The sequence below is a fragment of the Xiphias gladius genome, chromosome 1, assembly GCF_016859285.1.
Source record: "Xiphias gladius isolate SHS-SW01 ecotype Sanya breed wild chromosome 1, ASM1685928v1, whole genome shotgun sequence".
Taxonomy (NCBI): domain Eukaryota; kingdom Metazoa; phylum Chordata; class Actinopteri; order Istiophoriformes; family Xiphiidae; genus Xiphias; species Xiphias gladius.
Genome location: NC_053400.1, coordinates 12,873,194 through 12,896,723, shown reverse-complemented (window position 1 = coordinate 12,896,723; position 23,530 = coordinate 12,873,194). Strand labels below are relative to the sequence as shown.

The following is a 23,530-nucleotide window of genomic DNA, read 5'->3' as shown; positions in this document are numbered from 1 at the left end:
GTGTTAGTAATATCTGGAGGCCAGACTTCTCTCCTGTGCTTTTTGGAAGTGAAAGTGACATCACTGTTGATCAACAGTATACATCAAATATATATAATACACCGGAACGTGATCTTTATATTATTTCTGCCCTTGATGCTTTCAGAGTGATTAATATGATATTATGACTTAGTTATTAACGGCCTTTTCACACCAATTTTGAAAACATATTTAACATAACTTGTAACTATGTGAACTTCTTAAGTTCTTTCTTTGATGTCCACCTTTAAGGAAGTATTGTAGAACACTATGGTGTTCAGTTGGCACACATTCAAAAATATAATTTATCTCAGTCAAACTGTCTTTATATTGTCCGCAAGACATTTGTCACTTGCTGTGTGTGTTTTGTTGTTTTTTTGGTTTTTTGTTTTTTTTAACCAAGGTCACACTATAAGCCTGCAGTGAAAATGTTGACTATAAATTACTGCAGAGCTTGTTTAAATGCCAGACATGGCACCTGCTCTTACTTTTGGCTATAGTGAACAACGATTCAGCTGCACTCCTTCTTGACATCAACACATTCCCCAGGACTGATTTTTCATGTTTTTTATGGCATAATAGTTTGTTTTATATTTCATGGACATAGACCGTTGACATAGCAGTGTAGGACACTTGCTTTCTCCTGATCATTTGTTTTCAGCTGCTTGCTCAAGACACATATTAAACCCTACAATGCCAGTATAGTCACTGCTCAAGGTCTGTTCACTTAATGATGGTGATTTAAACTATGAGTCCAAAAACTGCAACATCACATCCTAGAGGACACATGTAAAACATCTGCAGGGTATTGTACATTTAGCATAGCTGAACTGTTGCAGGCTACAGTGTATAGGGAGTAAACACAACTGCGATTCTGGCAACGAAAATAGCCTACTTTGCCTACGTTGGATATGACTGTCTTTTTTTTTAAGTATGAGGTACTCATTTCTTGTTCGCCAACACACTGCTATATGGCCAAAATTTGATTACAAAAATCAACTACAAAAACACCATAGCATGTTTTTTGACATCTAAGCTAATCAAAAGACCTACAGTCTAGTGAGATGAAAACAGATTCAAATATCCAGGTTGAAAAAGGATGAAAAATAGGATCCAGATTGAAAACTTCCTGTATTACTATTCATCTAAAGCTTCAAGTTTCTTGAGTGAGTGCACTCCTCAGTCTTTTGAGCTGGAGAGTTTAAGGAAGGACAGGGAGAACAGGTGCTCAGTGGTTTGGCTTCTTTTTATGTCATGTCACTGCCCTTTTCCTGGAGAAAATCCGGAGAGACTGCTCAACTGGGGCAACAAGACACTTGTGGCGTTGTCTTTCTTTTTGCTCTGGTCCTTTCTTCTCTGTTTTCTCCTTTCGATTACCTTGTCCTTCTTCCACTTCCCTTCAATCTACTACATTCACCTTCCTTTTCCTCTCCTCTCACCAATGCCCCTCTCTCCTCTCCTATCCTCTCCCTGCGCAAACATCCCTTACCAGTGCATTAAAACAGTGGTAGGCTTTCACAGTATGGTTGCCCCTATAACTCTTATGGGTATCCTGCTCTCAGGGCCACTTCTCCATTGTGGCATCTCTGTAATGGAGTCCCGAGGAGCATGAATCTCTATCTAAATGAGAAAGGATTTACACAACTGAGCAGTGATTGTAAACACAGCCCCAGCATCACTGAGTCCCACTGGGCCACTTCAAGGGCAATAAGATGGCAGCCTGCTGACAGTGAACAACTTTTTAAGAGGATCGCTGTCTTTTCTTCTTGCAGCTGAGGGGTTTTAGGGCCATGTGAGTGAACAGAAATAGGCAGTTGTAGAGGTATATTACACTGAATATGTACTCAAGTAATGTCATACCTGATGAAAGCATGTTGTTGTCTCAGGTTGGTAGTGCATTGTACATTATGGAGCTCTTTTGTTTGAAGAATGCTTCATTGTGAAGGAGATTCTGTCTTTGATGATGCAAAACTGTGTACAAGTTTAGCAAGATAAAATCCTCAGCACAAAGTGATTGCACTGTACATTGTGGCTGTTGGTGGGTGAATCTGTATTTCAGTAGAAACAAAACATTCATAGAAATCTTTGGTGGGTTTAGATTTTTCAGTGTAATTATTGTGTCTTCAGCTATGTGGATGCGTTAAGTTCTGAAACCATGAACTAGCTGGGCACATTACTGGATAAATTCAGAGTAAGATTGATAAAAGTAACAGAGAGACAAAAAACATAATCTTATGCAAAAAAAAAGATGTGACAGAAACTATCCTACACCCCTATGTGAGGTTATGAACAACAGTAAAGTATAGTTTGACATTTTAGAAAATACACTTATTTACTTTCTTGCCAAAAGATAGATGAGAGAAGGGATATCAATCTCATGTCTGCGCACTAAGTATGGCCTTAGAGCCAGCAGGTGATTAGCTTTACTTAGCATAAAGACTGAAGCAGGGGGAAACATCTAGGCTCTGTCCTAAAGCTCACAATTTATCATGTGGTAATTTGCTTTTTTTAATCCCTAAACAAAGAAAAACGTCAAATTGACAATTGTTGGTTTCACCAAGAGTTACATGCTGTAACTGTTCATCAGGAGCAGTGATTTCCTGGAGTTTACAAGACGTAACTTCACATACAAAAAAAATCCACATTTCTCTTTGTGTACGGATTAAAGAAACAAAGTAATGTGTGACTTGATTCATCAATGATAGTCATAAGTGCTGGCAGCTGTATTTTTGAATTTTGATGAGAACCAGGTTAGCTGTCTCTTCCTGTTTCCAGTCATTATGCTAAGCTAAGCTAATCGCCCCGTAGCTAGCTCCATACTCCCAACTATCGTACTCCTAGCTTCATTAGCAATCTTCTCATCATTTTCAAATGATTCCTTTTAGAAAATGTTACCTGCAAACCTTGTGCGCAAGGTCAGGTTTCACGGTCAGGGAAGGAATAGTTTGATATTTTGGGAACTACACTTACAGTATTAATTTGTTCATATTCTGCTAATTTGTTCATTCATTTCATCTCTATTATGTAAATATTGAGAGAGACCGAATGAAACCGTCTTTAGACAACAGTGCAAATCACCAATTTTTCCAAATATATGTACCAATATTGCATTATCGTGGTGTTGGTTCCTGCTGTTTATCACTCTGAAGTAATCAAAATGCCTTACTTCAAAAACACAACCTGCATAAATACATGTATGCATTTATGTAACAGAAATAACTGCTCGACCCATCTGCAGGCAGCTTTGTAATATACTGTAACTGATTTATGGTTGCCAGGGAAGGTATGTCGAGTGTAAATCTTCTACTAATATTCAGCTGCTGACTTACAGGAGCATCAACTATGGTCTTTCACTTCTGTGCCTGCTCTCCAGAGTATGGAAAGTACACATTACCATATCATAAGATTATAGTAAGCCATTTACAGGCTTTGCTGCTGCAGCGTTGGGGGCAGGAACTTTAAAAACTGTAAAAATCAGCAAAAAGATGAGATATGCTAACTATCAACACTGTGGGTGAGCCCCAAAGAAGCGGGTGTCGTTTAAAACCACTATAAACCATTCTTTGACGTAATCCCCTACCACCCAGAAGCTCAGAGCTGTATGTTAATTCAAAACTAAAACAAAACATTGTCCAGCGCCAGTGCTACCAGACGCTGCTATAGAAGCAGTAACCCTTCAGGACCATTCGCTCAGTTGTTGCAATTTCTTCCTCTTTTTCTTCTTAAAATTATGCCATAATTTATTGATGTGGTGTTTCCCAAGCTGATATGGAACCCCTCTCAATAATTAATCTAACGCAAGGCCTGGCCAGGCTGAGAGAGCAGCGTGCTGCTGCTGACGCTCCACCAAGGACCACAGTGATCCTTTGGCCCCAGTTTGGGTTATTTCCAGCTCTCTGTTTATCACTTTTATTGTAGGTGTGATGAAACGCTGCACGTGCTTCCATAAAGCACTTACAGGCCTCTGCTCGTTTAATACATTCCTCTCCCACTGACAGGCCTGCACTAATCTCATTTACCCATGAGTCACTGTGGCTAATATCAAGGCTGCCCGCATTACACACCCCCAAACTATTACTACTCTTATCACTAACATGTCACATAAGTCTCGTAAGAGACATATTACATACATGAGCATATGCACACATAGGTACACAAAATTATACTACAGTAACTGAAACTGCTACTACCCTAAATGCCGACATAGGCCTATCTTCTAATACAGCTGGCAGTTACCTTACTACTGCTACAACAGGGTCTCAACCCTGGAGACATCATCCAGGAGGTATTCTGATCAGATGTCAAATCCACCTCAGTTGGCTTCTTGCAATGCTAAATTGCAGCTGTTCCACTCTGAGCTTCGAGTTCCTCAACCTATCCCCGAGGGTACACCCAGAAACCCTGAGAATGAAATTCTTATCTCTGAGTTAGAACGTAAATTGACTGGTAAATTGAGAGCTTATCTTTGTGCTTCTTCCTCACCACGAGAATCCACAACAAAACATATTTAACTGCAACAATCTTCTGTCACTCTCACACTTCATCATACCCACAAACATGAAGAACGTGTCAAGATACTTGAACCATCCTATTAAGAGTAGAGAGCTGATCCACTGTTCCACAAAAGGATGGAATCTGCATTGTACCTCTTGAATTTGAGGTTTGACAAACTATGGTACTCTCCTCTTTACTACCCTGGCATAATCTTTTCCTGGAAGGCTGATAATAGGAGCATACTCACTGGACTTCTTTCTAAAAGGTGGGAACCACAGGCCCCACCTGATCAGGTCAGCCTGCGTGAAACTGTGTCCCCTCTTTCTGAGTCATATAACAGTTTACCAGAACCTCTTTGTGGTCAACTAAAAGTCTTCCTCTTTTCCCACACCCAAGATTTTGCTACTGTGACCCCAAAAGCAGCTGCAGTCCTTCTGGTCTGCTGATACTGCCTCTGCTGATTCTTGAATCCCCTACGCTAACCACTCATTAAGGATGATGCTAAAGCTTGACCCACTTCTTTTACATACATTGCAATCTAAGGTGCAGTCTCGTACACACTTGCACAAGCACACAACAGGTATAGAGTAGGGTCTCCAGGCCATACATTTGTCCTGATCAGGGAAGACCAATGAAATCAAATACCACATCTTAATGACTTCCACAATGGAAGCTGACACGGTAATCGTGGCCCTTCTCCTTTATTTTATTATTATTATTATTTTTCAAAGCTGCCAGCATACACATTGCCATAACATGACATTGTACGAAGTGCTGTTTGTTAACTGTGATAATTCGGGTGTTGTGAATGACAGCTGGGCAAGCTTGTATGGCAGAAAGGTTTATCACAATATGTATTTATTTTATTTTTGATATATGTATCACAATATAAGGCAAATCTTTTTTTTTGCTTAAATTTTAGATAAATCTTAGTTTTTCATTTTCAGAAAGAAATGTGACAACATTAGCAAAGTGTGGCACTCTCTTGAATCTCGACACACTGAACGGCTATACCCGGAGTGAATTAGAAAAGTAGTGGATAATGGAGTTTAATTATTCTTGCAACTTGGTTTGGTCAACTGAGTGTGATTAGTGGAAACACCACTTTTCAAAATCAATGTAAATATGTTGTGGGATAAGTCTCATAGAGCAACCCAAACTACTCTTTTACGGGGGCCATCAGCCAGCGGGCCAATAATATGTGAGACTTGTGGTTGAATAAAGATGTCAAAAAAAACCTTACAGTCATTTAGTGACTTCAGCAGATTAAAAGGGATCTACATCTAGATCCTTGACTTGTAGAGACGCACAAAAACAGTTTCGTTGGCACATTGTTTGCATGAAATAAACAGATATTCAAGTCTATTCAGCTGCTTTTTTGTTTTTTTTTACTGAAGTCTGTTAATATAATACTTCCAAATGAACCCATAGAAAAACAGGCTGAAATTAAGCTCAGTAATAGTTCAAATTTTCCGCAACATGATGTAATAAGATGACAGTAGGCAATGTTTAAGCTTTGCTTCCTATGAAATGTGATGTAGCATTACTGATTAAAACTCAACTCAGTAAAAATCTTTTTAAAGCCCAATTACTACGACCTCAAAAAAATGTATCACTTGCTCACCTGAAATGTCAAGGTTAATGCAAGTGACACGTTCAGTTTTGTAAAATGTATTGGATATTTACATCCATGAGTAGTTACAGTTTACAGATATGCACGATGGGGTGCATCATTAAGAAGTTGTTCATGGTATACCCTGCGGTCAGTGTAAAGTCCTTATGTTGCGGAAAAAACGCAAAGCCTATTGTATACGTTCTAAACTGTATGGCCATTCATGTCAATAGGTGATTTTATTCCTTGATTCCCTGATGTTTTGGCATTAAAAGTGTTAATCCAAAGAAAGCATGGATCTAATTTTTTCCCCCACAGTGATCAAACCTAAGGAGAGAAAACATTGAGAGAAGCAGTTCCCACACTGAAATGGTATAATCACAAACCACATAATAGATCTGCAGTTTATCTACTCAAAAACAATAAAACAGAGCTTTAACTGGCAACATATAGAATTTCCCTCTACGCAGCCACCAGTTATTGTGGCTGGGCTCTGGGTTTAAGTCTCATGAGTATGTTGAAGAACACTTAACTTCAGATCGATAATGTTTCTGCCTCAGAGCCTGCCTTTGTGTCCCAGTGGAGCCCTAGTCAGCTCACTGAAATTCAGTGTGTCTCATCAGTATGCAATGCAACACCACATACATATACATTACAAGTGTTTGGCCAGCTGCCTATGTGCAAGAGAGACTTTGCTGCTTTATTCTAGTGCTATTGTAGTCAAGCCAGACAGCGAGCACAGAACTAAGTTAGAGTGTGCTTCGACCTCGTCATTACAAACTGCATCAGAGTGTAGTCAGGTAAATTACCAGGAACAATAGGATTACGTGCACTCTTGTAATGCACGATAGAAGACTCGAGATCAGAAGCTCTTTATTACGTCGTACCATTTAAAATATGTTATGACAGCTGATAAATCCATGGTAGAAATCGTGTGTGCTTAAGTTGTGCTGCTGCTATAAAAAAGCATTGCAGCTTGTGAGTGAGAAATTTTCTTTTTCAGCATTGTTCATGAATGGTTTCTATTAATGCATTTCATCCTTTTTCATTTATTTCTTAAGTGTGGGACTGAGATAAATCACTCGGCCTCGCTGTTGTTGTTTCATAACTACAAGCTCCGATGTGGATCATCACTAAGTTCACACGCAGAAATAACGACAGACAAACACACACACACACACAATGAAGCCTTTCCTATACAAAGACACTGCTGCACACATAGGAGGAAACACAAAGTATTAACATGATTAATTGGGAAGGCTTTTTTGGGCATCGCTGTAGTTTACACTACAGTGAACAACAGATGGAGCGAGTGGGAGGTACAGGCTCTGCAAATGTTTTGGATCTAGAGGTTTCACAGGTGTACCACAGACAATTATAAAGGAGCAAGAAGGATTGAGGCTCCTTGTTTGCGTGTTTGTGTGTGTGTCTGTGTGTGGGACTGCACATTGATGTGTGCGTTTCTATTTTTGCTGTTGGGCTACTCAGTAGGCCTGTCCTGGTGTGTCAGGGTGCATGTCATGACAGTGACATACAGACACAGTGACAAAAGGAGATGGAGGGTCAGCCCGATGCATCCTGGGAAAGGTCTGGCCAGTGCACTGCTCGACACAACTGGACCTGATAGGTTTATGTTGGGTTGTGCTATGGTTGAGCTGTTTTGGGTTGAGTTCTGGCTCCAAGATTTCATCGAGAAACCACTAGAAACTGGGCGCCCCGGTAGCTCACCTGGTAGAATGTGTATGACATGTCAAGGCTGAGCCCCCCCCCCTCTCTCCCGCCTTTCCTTTCTGTCTCTAGTATCGCTTTGGAAATTAAGCAGAAATACCAAAAAAAAAAAAATCTTTAAAAAAAAAACAAAACTAGAAACTGACATTCATCCTTAATGAACTGCATCCCCTGACTTAATTCAGGCATATATCTCCTTGATGCTTCGATTGTGTACTTATATCTAATATAATCTTTTCAGTTACTCCTCAGATCCTTTGGCAAGTTAATCATAACAGACTCATGTTCTGCAGACAATTATTTCTACAAAGATTTAATTCTAAAGTCACATTTTGGTTTTGAATATTTTATCCTATATATATGCGATATACTGTAGCTTCAAGGGCAGGCACAAGCAGATACAGATTATGTGATGTTGTCAATAGGACTGAAACAAATTGGGTTCAGACAGAACGCGGAGCAATTTGAAAGGTGGCACGATTCCTCACAAAGTAAATGGAAAGAAGCGATTAGATGCTGATTTGCCAGAGTGGCATGAGTTGGCACGCAGACAGGTACACATTACTTGAAAAAGTTTCAACTTGTCAACTTGAACTTGAGGGAAAAATCCTGTGGCTTTATGAGTCTGCTTCATAAACGTAGCGAGATAAAAGGGAAAAGGAGAGAATGGAGCGAAATAACAGAAAGAACTGGAGTTTCTGGTTAATTCTGAGTTCAGAGGCTGAACTGAACACAAAAACACTGCAGGAAGTGAACATTTTAGCTGTTTCTTCAACTTTTAATTTTAAAATAAGCAGCCCTTGACAACACGGATCTTTGGTCATGAATGCCAATAAGTGCAGTTTGACTTTGAGAGGCAATAACTCCAATCTTAGGGTATCCTGACAATGTTATACCACATGTTACCCGAGGGGGTCTTTGTTCTGTCATTTCATCTGATATTGAGTGAAACAGAAGTGTGAACAGGCTTCTCACACTTTCTCACATTATCTAATGTGTCTCGACAGGGACTGTATCTGAAAGCGGTTGATACATGGACCAGTCCTTCAATGCAGCTATTGTCCTATTATTGCTAGTTGGCTGCTGTGCTGTGCCATGCTGTATAGGGAGAGATCAGTGTCATCTGGCCTTGCTTTTTCTCCCTCTCTCCTTTCTTTGTTTTCCTTCCCTATCTCTATTTGGTTTTGTCTTTCTCCTCTCTCTTCCCCCTTCCGTTCTCATACATCTGCGTTTGACTTTCTCTGACTATGCAGTTTTGTTACTTATGTGATCGCAGAGTCTGTTCTAAAGGGCAGAGTGGGATATTTTATAGATTCCTTTACCACTGAAGAAGGAAAAGGTATATCCCGTATGTATAGTGTACACGGTACAGAAAAATTTCCCTCTCAGTGTACACTCACTCACTATACAGGCATGCACAAGTCTGCATGGTGACGCACCCTAAAAGAGATACCCTACAGACATATTTTAAGACATTAAAAAAAAACCCCACTCTGCTTGGAATAATTTTGTCAGGTATCGTTTTTCCACAAAACTAGATTTTATTGCGCATTTCAAAAATGTAACTACTGAACACTTCACTGAAGCGTTCATTCTCAGTGTATGTGCACTGGAGGATTCAAGTTTCCACATTATAGTTGTGTAAGATTCATACTGGACCACAGTTTTGTGTTCTCACAAAATCCTGCTCGTACAGGTCTTGAGCTGAGCACAGAGAAACTTTCCTCCTTCAGCAGATGGATGTGAACCGTCCCCTTGTTCGTTAGAACAGCATGCTTTTGAACCCGCTCAGTTCAGTTCTGGCTTATGACTGAGCTGTAATCTGCAGCCTGGGTGTGTGCCTCCTCACCTACGGTCTACACGACAAGCCTGGGGGGGGGGGACTACACCTGCTTTAATAAATGGCAGTGTCTTGGTTCAGAGTTGAATTTTGCTGACTTTGCAGTAAACCTCCAATTACTGGCTTATGTTTTGTTATGTATTATCGGCAGCCTTGTTACCACATAGCTTATTGTTGCAGCTAGATCTAAAGAAACACTTAATAAAGAGCTCAAATCGGTTTTAATGAGTCTTCTGGGTTGGATGCAGCTTTATGTAAGGCCCTGCTCACTTTGAATTAAACTGCTAGTGCCAGGATAGCAGGCCTGTTTCCTCTCCACTGTCACACCTGATCAAGACTACAGTACATTTGGATTTGGTTTCCCCAAATTCAAACTAATTCAGGGTTTTTTTTTAGCTAACAGAATGTAAACATTGCCTTTCCATGTTCTTTAATGAAGACCAAAAAAAAAGGGTCAGATTTTTGTGCTGCACTGGATGACAAAGGCTTCTTCTCCTTTATTAGCCTGCCTCTTAGTTTCCCTACACCTTGTCTCACTGTTTTTCCAGGTCTTTTTCTGCAGCAGAAATTTCTCAAAGCTTTCACAGATGGCTGCTGCCTTGATATGAATATTTGATAGACCTCATATATCTCCCTTGAGGGTAGTGAAATATTAAAACACTTTCTGGTGGCCGTTTCGACTTCTCAGAGGCTCCAAAAAAAATTGACTTCCTGATGAGAAGGGAAGAAGATCACTTTGATGTGAGAATATCAATATGTTTTTAAAATGTCTTCTTCATTTTATAATGTGTGATGTTGTTTGCTGCTCTGCCTGGGCGGAGTGTAGACTTTGGAGCGGAGTGTTCACATATATGCCACCGCTGATCTGCAGGGGGTTCATTAACTGTGTCTGTGAATATGCAAACACTGGGGTGGAGAGGATGAGGGCTGTGAAGTCCTCTGAAATGAAGTTGCTGTTTTCTAGTTTTTCTGTTTCCTTCTCTGCAGTGTCCCTCAATAGCAAGTACATTTTCTGAATTTTCTCATATTATTTCTCTTTCAGCGGGATGCCAAGGGACAGTACCTGTTTGACCTCATTTGCCACCATCTCAACCTGCTGGAGAAAGACTACTTTGGCATTAGATATGTTGACCCAGACAAGCAGAGGGTAAGTATTATTGTTTTTAACAATAAATCCAACTAAATTTCAATGAACTACATAGTGTGACATCAAAGTCTTTTTCCACTTATGGGAGCCTCAATTTACCTTTTTGATCATTTCTGAGTACAAATTAGAAAATTCAAGTCCTCTCTAATTAAAGACTACTTCACACAAACTACGTGATTTGCTCCCAGTGACCTTTGATTTGAAAAACGAATCACAAACGTTCGTTGTGTTTTTATCAGTTAAGGAGCAGCTCAAAGATCAGATCTTTTTTCTCTCTCAGCCTGATCTCGAGAAGGTCATCCATGCTTTTATTTTGCCTCGGTGAGACTACTGTGATTCATCGTCTTTCATTCAATCTCACACCTTCAGCTGGTACAAAACGCAGCTGCTCGGCTTTTAACAAATACTGGAAGACAAGATCATATCAGCCCTGTTTTAGCCTCTCTTCACGTACCAGCCATTTCTAGAACTGACTTTAAGATTTTACTGATCACCTTTAAAGCACGTCATGGTTCAACCCCCAGTTACACTGCTGAATTGCTGCTCTCCTATGAGCCAGACTGCAGCTTCAGATCCTCGGGCAGGGTTCTGCTGGCTGTTCCTAAGTCCCAGCTCAAGACTAAAGGTGACCGGGCTTTTGCATTCAAGGCCCCTCAGCTCAGGAACTCGCTGCCTGATCTGAGGCTTGCAGACTCAGTGCCATCATGTAAATCACTTCTTTAAATGTATCTTTTTTTTTAAAAGCCTTATAGTAATTCTAGCACACCATTTTATTGCCAACAGTGTCTTATCTGTCTTATTATTATTATTGTCATTATTGTTGTGAGGTTTTTATTCGATTTTATTTCTGTTTTATTTTAATTGGTCTTGAAATGTTTTAATCCCGGTTCAACCTGTAAGAGCACTTTGAAACTGTGGTATAAATATAAAAGGTTATTTATTAATTGTGCATACAGAGCATATCTTTTGTCCCATGTTGTCAAAGGTAATATAGCGTTGTGTTTAACAGGTTAGATGTGATTTAAAGGATGATAATGCTATTCAAAAATAAATCTCAAAAGGCCCAGGGAAATTCTGTGAAGCTGATGCAAGGACAAGAGGCCAATTTTATAAAGAAGGAAGCCCTGTAGCTGTTCCAGTCAGCCATTACCATCCCTACACTGTCTTTTCGAGTCTGTAGATCACTGGGTAGAACACATTATCAATTAAATCTCATGGGCAGTGACAGATACTTTATTTAAGGCTGGTAGGTATAGAGTAAATGCCAGGTCTAGCTGGTCTAATGAGTCCTTTTTTTCCCACAATATAAGTATTCAACACACGCACGTAGGTCTGCAGGTCAATTATGCAAGCGGGTAAAAGGCTAGCCCCTTTAATTGATATTCATATCAAATCATAGAAATTAACACAGTTCTTGGTGAATTTTACAGAGCTTGAACTAAGCATTTGTTTATCATGCACTTTTGAACCATGAATACATTTCCAAATGCTTGCAGGACTTGAAAATGTTGTACATTTTGCAGATTCTCTCTGCATTTTAGTAATTAAGACACCAGCCAGCTGAGAGACCTTTTAGGAAAATGTGAATGTAGGTGTTGCTAAAAAAAACAAAAAATCAGCAAAGGTAGTGTAGCATCATTGTATGTTGCAGTGGCCAATTATTGTCAGCTTGTCATCACCTCAATGATTAGAGCCAGTTTCGACTCATGATTTTTAGCAGTCTGACAGAAAACAGCACTCCCCTGATTATCTTCCAAACAGCTTTCTTTCATCTCCTCTCTGCATGGTGACTGCGCTGGAGGGAGTTTAAATAATCAGGAGGCAAGGAGATGGGAGTAATATTCCTGTGCCCTCCATCTATATGTTACAGGTCATCAGGCTCAGCTGCTGAGAAATCAGACTTAAGACTGACAGTTTAGCAGCCAAAGATTCAGTTTCCAAATGGCAGGTCTTTACTTCTCTCTCTCTCCCTTTCAGCACTGGTTGGAGTTTACAAAGTCTATTGCCAAACAAATGAAATGTAAGTATTTGGGTTACATCCAATTCTAAAATGTCCATATTTGACAAGAATAAAATTAGAAAAACATGTGATGCAAAAATGACAAAGTAAAAGACAACCTCACAAAAATCATATTAACAACATTAGAATTATGTCAAAACATATGCAAAATGTAAAATTTTTGTCTTTCTTCTGCAGCCCAGCCTCCGTTCACTATGTGTTTGCGTGTCAAGTTTTACCCGCCTGACCCTGCTGCCCTGAAAGAGGAAATCACCAGGTAAGTTTTTAAGGTAGCTTAGTGGGCAGCAGGTAGGGAGGATGGAGTTAAGAGATGAATCTCCAGTGGAGTCAAACCAACCATATATCACAAGCAAGTTGTACAAAAGGCAGTAGAGTTGAGCAGTGTTTTAATAAAGGCATAATTCGTCTGTCAATGTGCAATATGTCATCATGACCGCAGTTTAATTTGGCCAAAGGACTACAGAGGATATGTACATGATGTCAGTGTACACAGAGGTAACCACCGTCCCTTCCTTCTGAGTGAAAAACATGCTACATTCAACATCTGCCATCATGTACTTACGAGAAGAACTGCACTGACTTGGAAAGAATTCAGACATTTCAGATAAGTTTTGACTGTCAAAGGCTAGATGGAAGATTGACGGGAAGATTGGAAGATTGATTTGTGAGGACTCAGACTTGAAAAAAATGATTTGTTTTGACAAGTGAAACGTAAAACCAAGGTAGCCAGAGGCAGTCACTTGACCACCATTTAAGTGAGAGGAGCTGTGATTATATTGAAATCAGACATTACAAAATTCAAAGGACAGACTAGAAAAAAATAAATAAATAAAATCAAAAACAGGCCATGTGGGAAGAAAACTGCAATTGTCAGCTTCTTGCATTTTCATTTGAAGCCAAGTGCAACAAAAAACAACAAAGACACAAACCAAAAGGGCACATTTGTGTTCATTTCTGTTCATCAAATCGGCCACTTTTGGTTATATTATATTGGACTCCTTCAATTTTTTAAAGCTACTGACTCTGGTTAAACAGAGAAATTCAAGAGTTGAGACTACCATGTAAAGTGTGAGGCTGCATTTAAGAATTTCCCGCTCACATTATTAAAACAGAAATTCAACATAGATCACCTTTTAAGAAACTTCTACACACAACTAGGGACGATTACACGATACCTCACTTTTTTTTGCAAAGTTGTAACCACAGACTATCAATGCTGACATAAAGCAAAGCTATTTGGAAGATCTAAAATAAAATCAGTCTACACAGCACATGGAGACTGATTTTGCTGAACCAATGGGGATGTCTCCATCTTCTGCCTCTCTGTTAACTTACTTATCTCATAAAATCAGATCAAAAGTATTCTTATATTTTAAAGACATTATTTTAAGCCTCTGCAGACAGCCTTTAGATAACTGAAAAATGAATAACAGCATTGCAGTTTGGTGGAGATTTTAAAGAATAAAACTTTTTTTGTATGAACTGAGAATCCCTTCAGTTCATACGTATTAAAGATTGCATCTTCCTACTGTATATCCCTTAGTTGCTCATAGGTCTGTAACCATCCTTGCTTTATTTAGTAAAAACTGGAAAATTAAATAGTTTTTGAGAGATTTTCATGGAAAAGTTAAAAGTGAGAAATGTTTTCATCTTGCCTTCATTTTTGAGTGGAAGTAACCATCTAATAAATTAGTCTGAAGTATAGTATTTTAAATATAAACTCATCTTAACTGCAGCATGCAGTGATGCAGCTACAAAAGAAAGACCAAATCTTGTAACAGTATCCAGAGCTTCATACAGTGAGCCTGTGTGCAGAGGGATTTGAGTCTTCCCCTTTTTATAAGCTAAAGTGTCATGATGCTCCTCGTCACCACTATATTGTGTGTGGCATCCTTGACAGCTGAACAAACTGCTGTGCGGAGTGAGCCAGAGAGCTACTGAGCCACAGATCCGTCTAAATCGCATTCCTCGACTGGTTGCCATGCAATGAAATCTCTTATTCGCAATCCAGCTCTTCTTGATAGAGCAGAGTTCCGACAAAGTAGAGCACCTCCTCCACCATCTGTTCTGTCTGGAGGCTATTCACAGACAGACAAATGCGTAGAAAATAAGCAAAAACATGAAAGGTAACAACATTTCGCATGGATTTTTATGCTGCTTTTAGGTTTACATTTTTGCTATATGTTATTTAACAACAATCCTGTTTTTATGCCTGTTTTTAGAAGAAATGAAATAGAAATGTGACATAGGCACCATAGAGTCATTTACACGTGCACACACATGATGAGGTGGCAAGACTGATTACTGACTAGACACATTTGACTAATTAACCATAAGGATCCACATTTGACCGAGATCCCCTTCTGAAGTACTCTTGTGCGTTTTCCTGAATTGCTACTACTGATTGTCTTGGGATCAAAACACATTGTATATAATAAATGAAGCCCATAGACAATTAGATACAAATTAACGCAATGTGTAACTTACATTATAACTTACATTACTGACATCAGGTAATATCATCAAACGATAACTTGTGCATTCTCTAATTTAAAAAATTCTCAATATACACACTGACTCTACTTTGACACTTTTCATAGCAGGGCTGCTATACTATTTATTGCTCTGCTGCTCGGAGACATGCAGAATCACAGGCGTATGAAATGAATGCTGGGTGGAAAAATTTGACGTATGAGTAATCCCTGTATGTTGTGGACGAGACCAGAAGATTGAGTTGCTCCCAGTTGACTTCAGTGCAAGCCAGCAATCATATTTTAAATCATTTTCAATTCTCAGAATGATTATGCTTTAGGTCGAGTTCTGCCTTGAGGCACGCAACATGTCTGCTCCAAAACATAACCTTGGATTGCCAATCACACATTCATTTAAGTTTTCTTAATTGTAATTATAAATGAATTACAAATGGGCTGGGAAAGGTCCCTAGACTAATGGAGTTGTTGCTAGTTGCATTTATTTTACATTTCAATGTGTAGAGCTTCAAGGAACTGCAGCTTGTCTGTAATAGCCACAGATGTGGCATCTTAAGTAGGCTAGTAAACATATAAGGCACCTGCGTCATATCATTATGACTTTTTGTTTCTTGTTTTGTTTTTGTTTAGACTGTTATCAAATTTTTAGCCATGCTAGCTTGGCTACTACTGGATAGATTACAATCAAATTTTGGTACACATTCATGGTCTCCAGAAAATAATTCCTAATGGCTTTGATGATTCCCTGACTTTTCCTAAATCACTACCATCTGGTCAAAATTATTATTTATCCACAACTTTGGTTTTAGACTGAATAGTTGAAAAACAAGACATTCCCATCAGCCACTGCTGTACTAGTTAGCAATTTTAAACATGCAAATTAGCTAAACTAACATGGCAAGCGGGTAAAACTTACACCTGTTTATGTTAGCATTGTCATTGTGAGTACGTTAGCTATAGCAATTTAGCCCAAAGTGCTGCTGTGCCGAAGAATGGCCTCACAGAGCCAACAGCATGGCTGTAGACTCTATGTCTTGTTTTACACCACAGTCAGGCCCTAACTTACTAAGTAAGGAGATTTCTTCTCCTAACAATCTCTTAGTCACATTAAGTTGTTAACATCCAGCCTGTGTGTTGCCAGGAAAACAACTGTCGAGATACTGATCCTATCTAAATAACCCAAATTAGTTTCATTGTGTTCCACTCCACAGATATCTCGTCTTCCTGCAGGTTAAGAGGGATCTCTACCATGGTCGCCTCCTGTGCAAGACATCAGATGCTGCTCTGTTGGCTGCCTACATATTACAAGGTTTGACAGTGTTGCCATTTAAGAATAGAAAATGCTGCAAAGACTTCTACCAGAGTGTTGTACCTTTATTATGAAGCTCTCAAAAAAGCACAAATGTTCTCACACTGGGCAGACACTGCTACCTTGACCAGAAACACAAGCAGTGGAATGGTTTCCTCTAGCTGGTGCATTTCAACCAGTTAAATGTAATTTTTCACAAATTGTTTTAATGGGAAATTAGCTCATTTTATTTCAGTGTTGACTGCCCTCATCCAGAGTTGTGGTCCTCATTTGGGGATCGTCACCCCAAACTAGGACTGACAATTACCATATTTCCTCAAATGTGTGTCTACCAGATATAACGGTATATAATATTGAAGTGCCTGTGTTTGTGTGCGTACTTTTATCGTGTGGGTATGTGCAAGTGTGCAAAGTATGTTCAGAGGTTGAAGGCTCATACATTGCTGTTGTTTGACGGGGACCTTGAGAGTCTGAATTTGTTGTTTTTATCTTGAATTGAAAATAATAATTTCAATTACTATAAGCAGCATAAAAAGCAATTTAGGCAGATATTATTTAAAAAGTTCACGGAATCCAAAAAATGTCAGTATATTTCCCTCTGAGAAAATCTGATAGTTTTGCACAAAAGCTGACCATTTTGGCTCCTTTGGTCATTTTGGCTAGCTTTGGCTCATCAACATGTCGTTCACCTGTCACGCACCTTACCAACCAGCTATCCTGCCAGCCTTTTGCCTCTCAGCCAATCCCTGGATCTAAATGCTCTTCAGTGTATCTGTGTGGCCCTACCCACAAGACAGAACATCAATATACTGGAAGACACTGGCTGATACTGGCTTGCTTGGTATGTCTATCTATGCGGGAAAATATGTATCTCTTCATATATTTATTTACACCAGAAGATAATTTGGTAAAAACCTCAGCACTGGCTAACTGTAACAGTTCGTGCAGTATTATCAGGAGTGGTGTTAGACGAAGAGGGACAGTACCAGTTAAGTTTCAGATAAATAGGATCTACATATGTAAAAGTAGTCCCTGTGAGACAAAAGCTCAGGCATCAGACTGCCCTGAATGCTAGGTTTCCAACATTTTTGTTCTACTTTCGCAACACATTTCTTAACACAGTCATTCGCTCCAAGCACAGCTCATTCTCCCAAAACAGTCTACTTGAGTAGTATTATAGGCATTTAATGTACTCCAGAATACAAATAACCGACGGTGCAGGTTTAATATACAGTTTTTTGGCAACAGCAGGTAAATTTTACTAGCAACGTTAGCTTTCGTATTTCCTGACAGCAGACATTTTCCACTTCAGTCGGCATTTTAGCGCATTTCCCACAACACACCTATTACTGGGCGTATATAGAAACATTTTTATGTATGGATTGTGATTGAAAGACTAAATCCACTGTTATCTCACACAATTAGCAGGTAATGGGCGTAATATTTACCAAACAGAGACTTCCTGCTGTAATCTTTGTTGCTTTTATTTGTGCTGTCCACTCTCATCTTCGGTCTTGAACATGTACGGATGGATTTGACAAGTTGCAATTGCCTGTCAATTATGTTACAGTGTGTTACTTTGTTTTAGTTACTAGTTACTTGATTGTTTACTTTGCTTTCAGAACCTCCACAACAAAGAGGATTAGGCGATGCTCACAAGCGCTGGTTATGCTACCCATCTGTAGGCTTCGGGATGTTCAGCCAATCAGAAGAAAGGGGGCTTTTAAGGAGGCCTCATGACGAGGCTTGAGCGCATATTGCTTGTTTCATACAGAGGCTCAACTGAGGGGCTGCATAACAGGCAGTTTGAGATAAATAAGGACTTTTTTGAACTGTGAATCCTGCAAAGCTATTCTAGTGGAGCCCCAGAATAAAAATATAGAGCTGGAAATGAGCATAATAGGTCCCCTTTAAATGATTTTTTAATAACCATAGAAAGAGAAGAAGATTAACAGATTGTATAAAGCTGGGAATAAACTTTCTGCTCTGCCAAATCAGTGGCTGCTTGAGCCTTCCCTTTTCTTTAAAGCATTTCCACGCTAGGTCTTAATATAAGCACCCTTCAACACTAACAACATTTCCGAAAATGTGAATCCATGATGTCTACTGCACATGTAAACTGGGGGGATTTTGGCTCCCCAAATGCAGTTTTCAACAGAGATGGCTACCTGATCAGTACAGTACTCCCCAGACATCAGACAAGTAGCCAAAACTCTCCATGTATTTCCTCTACCGTCTGCAATCTGATGACAGTGGTTAATTAACTAGACTTCTACGTCTGGCTACAGCGATTCAGAGAACATTGGCAGGTATTTTTGATGATACAGGCATACCAACTTCTCTCTTTCTAGAGAAGTTATTGGTCCAAAGACAGTTTTGTTGTATTTTTGTAATCTTAAAAGATTGAGCCTTTAAAAGGCAAATATAAAATATACTCTCACAATAGATTTCAAAGTTCCAAGACGCCAATAAATCACAGTCAGCTGGTATTGAAGTCATTTAAGCTATCTGGATCTTTTTAAGTTTGAGATGTGAGGGTTGGAGCTCCTCCGAGTCAGCATTGGCTTGCTCAGAATGCACATTGATGTTTTTGTGTGCCTTTATTGTGAACAGGTGCATTCAAAACTTTGATGTCTTGGTTTTTGCCTTTGTGCATCCTGAAAATGTGTACTGTGGCATTTTCTCTTTTTTGTGTCCTTTTGCTGAAGCATTATCTTTGAACACCATGCACTGCAGTATTAACTCTGTTTTGATCAGGATAACCACATACAAAGGTTAAAGAGAAACATGCCTTTGTTTGAGTCATTGAATACAAAGATAAAATTTAGATATTTGGGGATAAGACATTACTGAAATTGTTTTTCATATCAAAAAGTGTTTGATATCAAAATTTGACTTTCATAATTACAAATACTTTTTGATCAGTGAATCATCTACACACCGTCACCATTTGCACATAGCAGAAAAAATATTTCATAACCACGTGATGTGTTTATGTATCATATATTAGTTAAATCCTCATGGAATTATGCATTTTTACTTCTTAGTTTTACTTCTACCACTCTCCTTCAGCAGACAATACATAAATTGTGCCCTTCTGCATGTTACAACAGTAGATATTATGTAGCTTTCATGCTCAGAGCAGAGCACATGATTTCTTTTACACTGAGCAAATATCAACAACCCATGCACCCAGCAGCAGTGCCGTGTTTTTTGCAGATTCCTAAAAAATTAAACCAAGATGATGTAGCTTATCAGTGTGTTTGTGTGGTGAACAGACAAGCAAAGTGAGAAAAAGGTTTGTGTCTACAGTGCATTTCAATGGATTGGATATGCAAACAACTTACTTAGTTGTAGTTAAGAGTGGTCATTTCTTCATCAGTCCTGATTTAAACCTTAAGTATTTTATTTATTTGGTTATAGGGTCTTAAGTCAAACAAAAAGTCATCCTCAACTTTTCCTTTGTTGCGTCTATTCTTTTCCCATTTTTCAGCTGAAATTGGTGACTACGACCCTGGGAAACACCCAGAGGGCTACAGCTCCAAGTTCCAGTTCTTCCCCAAGCACTCAGAGAAGCTGGAGCGGCGGATTGCTGAGATCCACAAGACTGAGCTGATGTAAGGTGACACCTGTCCATGTCCCTGTGTACTCCTTCACTACCATAGCAGACATCAAGGAAGCACATCTAACTTATAGCTCCTATACACTGTGCTCTTATAGTGCCTTGCAAACTAATTGGTCGCTCTTTGGGAACAAAAGTGAATGATTGCTCTGATGGATTTAGGTCTCAGCATGGCAACTTTTAAGATACAGTAGCAGTAACACCAGAGGTCACATTAACACTTATTATGGGTGCAACACTGTTGCAGTTTGATCGAGTTGTAGCTTATTCCTAAATTTACATGATTGTGGGATGGACAGTCCTGAACCATGAGTGGTTACAAAAAAAACGTAGACACCAGATGGGTTTTTTTTCTTGTTTGTTTGTTTTTGTTTTACTTTTTTCAGTAATGTATTTATACGGATTAGTCTGCAAAGAATACCTTTAAATAACAGATTCTATATTATCCATAACGCTCATATAACACTCATGTTAAATTCATTTTTTGACTTGGACCAAATAAAAGATGACATCTCATATTCAGCATGAAAATGAATATTCTAAGATATGGAGAGCCATAGCTAGGTAATTTCATACAGTAGCTACTTAATGTGCTGAGTAATCACTTGTGTTTCTTGGTTTGTGTGTGTGTGTACCCCTGCCTACTAACTGGCTCTGTTGGCTTGCCTCTGCACCTCTGCAGAGCAACATACTGAAATTTTTATGCACAGGTTTAGGACAGACACCCACTGCTACACATGCCTGGAACTGGTCGCATCAGTCTGCAGCATCCTCCAGACTACAGTATTTGGCTGACGTGAAGCTCCCACCAAATTCGCCAGCGTCAGCAGTAGTGAGACCTTTTCGACTACAGGTCTCCTAAAAGATTGCAATTGTTTGCTCTCATTTTTTTGGGAGGGTGGCTTGCGTCAGGCAGTGACAGTGGTAGCCACTAATAGTCTGTGTTCAAAGAGTCCGAGTTAAGTCACACCTCAGCTAACAAGGATCAGATTCCAGAAGTGGTTAAGAGTAAAGGTGGCTGGACCAGAAGGATTTCTGTTTGATAATTTTACACATTTTTTTCTTGAGGATTGTTTCTGAATCCTATTAAAGGTTTGCGAACTCTTAGAGCACTTGGATATTTGGGAAAACTTGTGTTATTGGGATTTTGTGTGTTCCACAAATCTGGAGTAAAGGGTCAGGTGTGATGGTGGCAGTGTTGGATTCTCGCTCCCCTGTACATCTAGTGATGGCCACGGTGCTGGACAGATCTGAGGTGGAGATGTGCAGGTTGTTATCCCCACGCATTCTTCTACATGAGTGGAGCCATCATTAGAGACACTCTGCCCCTCAAAGAGGTCTTGGTTTAAGAGTGGTGGTGTATGATCAACAAAAGCAGCTCTACCTGGTTGCTAGTTCCTAAGAATGTTGGTGTTTGGTGAATGCTGACCATGTTTGGATTACTTTTCTCCTGGATGGTAGCGATTTTAGGATGCTCTTGGTGCATTGTTTGTATTATACCTGAGGACTAATATGGATTTGTGTTGCCTCCTTTAGCCTACAGAGCCTTGTTAAAGACAAAGCTTTTGTGGAATAGAATAAAGGTTTAGACACTGTAACACTAGCCCCATGAGCACAGAGAGAAACCTCTAACCTTGTCTTCTTGCCACTTGATGACTTCATGGTTGATGGCTTTTCTTTTTAGCTGGCTGAACCATTTCATGCAAATATCAGTGCACAGAAGTGAGAGGGAAAGACCATCAATCTTTTTATAAAGCTTTATCTGTACTCATAGATCTAAGGTTATAATAATGCACAGTATTTGATTAATTAACTTGAATCAACCCTGGCTGTCAGTAGAACCTCTGTTTTTTTTTTTTTATTGTCTTCTCTTTATCTCTGTTTTGTACACAGAGAAAATACCTACAGTATCTACTGTACAACCCAGGTGGATTCAGGCCCTGGTTATAGATTTGATCCTACACTGCCCTCTATTGCTCATTTCCACCCTCGTTTGAAAGCAGTTCTGAAAAATCAGATGCATTTCTCTGTAGCTGTCTGTCAGCACAGGTAACTGTTGCACCTGAAACCATTTCAGGGCAAGAAATGATCACAATGCTGGCAGACTGCAAAACTACAGAGCCAGGCTCTTTGACTAAGACTACTTACTACTGCATACAAACCAGTCTCTGTAAGGAATAAAAAGACAGCAGACTCATGTTTTATTCCTTAATTTCTTGTGGTCAGTACCCAACCCCTGAGTGCAACTGCTGAGAACAAATAGGATCAGACAGGCCTCTGAAATATGAGGAATGTGACTGTGGCTCAAGAGGTAGAGCGGGTTGTCCACTAACCAGAAGGTTCGTGTTTTGATCCCCAGCACCTCTGTTTCGCATGTCGAAGAGCCTTTGGGCAAGATACTGAACCCCAAATTGCCCCCAATGTGTCATCGGTGTGTGAATGTGCGTGTGTATAGAAAGCGCTGTTTGTATAGAAAAAGTGCTGTATGCATGTCTGTGTGAATGGGTGAATGTGGCAGTAGTGTAAAGCGCTTTGAGTGGTCAATAAGACTAGAAAAGCGCTATATAAGTGCGGTCCATTTACCGTTTACCATTTGATTATCAGAAGAAGATAACCAGATTAGATTTCTTCGTAGGAGGGAAACACTCTGCTGGAGCACTGAACGAAGACAGCGATTCTAACAAAACAAGTTTTCAGAGTAACTGGATGGATGCAGGCTTAATTGGCAAAATGAATTTTTTTTCAGTAACACACTTACAGAACAAACCTTTCAAGGTCTACTATGGGTTATATCTGCATAGGCACTCTGTTCAACAAGCCATATGCTTTATGCTCGTAATGTCAATGATGCAGATCTAAACCATTTATATGCTATATTTTTCTAGTTAAGTCAGGAATTCTGATTTCCCCCCAAAAAAACTCTTTGTTTCCAACTTATTTATCAAAGAAAACCACAAACTTTCAGTCAAATGATGCCCTCTGAGTTGAGAGATGGTTGACAAAAGCCAGTTAACAGACTTATGTTTTTTATTTCCCAGAGGTCAGACTCCTGAAACGTCAGAACTCAACTTCCTTCAGAAGGCTCAGATGCTGGAGACATATGGAGTGGACCCTCATCCATGCAAGGTGGTCTTTACAAAACAAATTTCTTCTGTAATTATGAGTTTATGTTTTCTTAATCTGCAATTTGATGCAATAAGTAATTTTGTATGTTTTTTGAGTAAATGTGAGATGAACGGTAAGTAAATCAT

General features: G+C 39.4%; 1 protein-coding gene across 2 annotated transcripts in view; it reads left to right on the top strand.

The window, feature by feature from the left end:
* LOC120805329 (FERM domain-containing protein 5-like) overlaps window positions 1-23,530 on the top strand; it is a 72,076-nt gene that overhangs the window by 40,123 nt on the left and 8,423 nt on the right. The window contains exons 3-8 of one of the 2 annotated variants that reach the window (XM_040155608.1): window positions 10,735-10,839; window positions 12,817-12,859; window positions 13,037-13,115; window positions 16,560-16,657; window positions 20,151-20,274; window positions 23,318-23,405. In XM_040155608.1, coding sequence (XP_040011542.1) covers window positions 10,735-10,839; window positions 12,817-12,859; window positions 13,037-13,115; window positions 16,560-16,657; window positions 20,151-20,274; window positions 23,318-23,405 — 537 coding nt within the window. The remainder of the gene's footprint in view (window positions 1-10,734; window positions 10,840-12,816; window positions 12,860-13,036; window positions 13,116-16,559; window positions 16,658-20,150; window positions 20,275-23,317; window positions 23,406-23,530) is intronic. The other variant, XM_040155522.1, reaches the window with a different exon arrangement.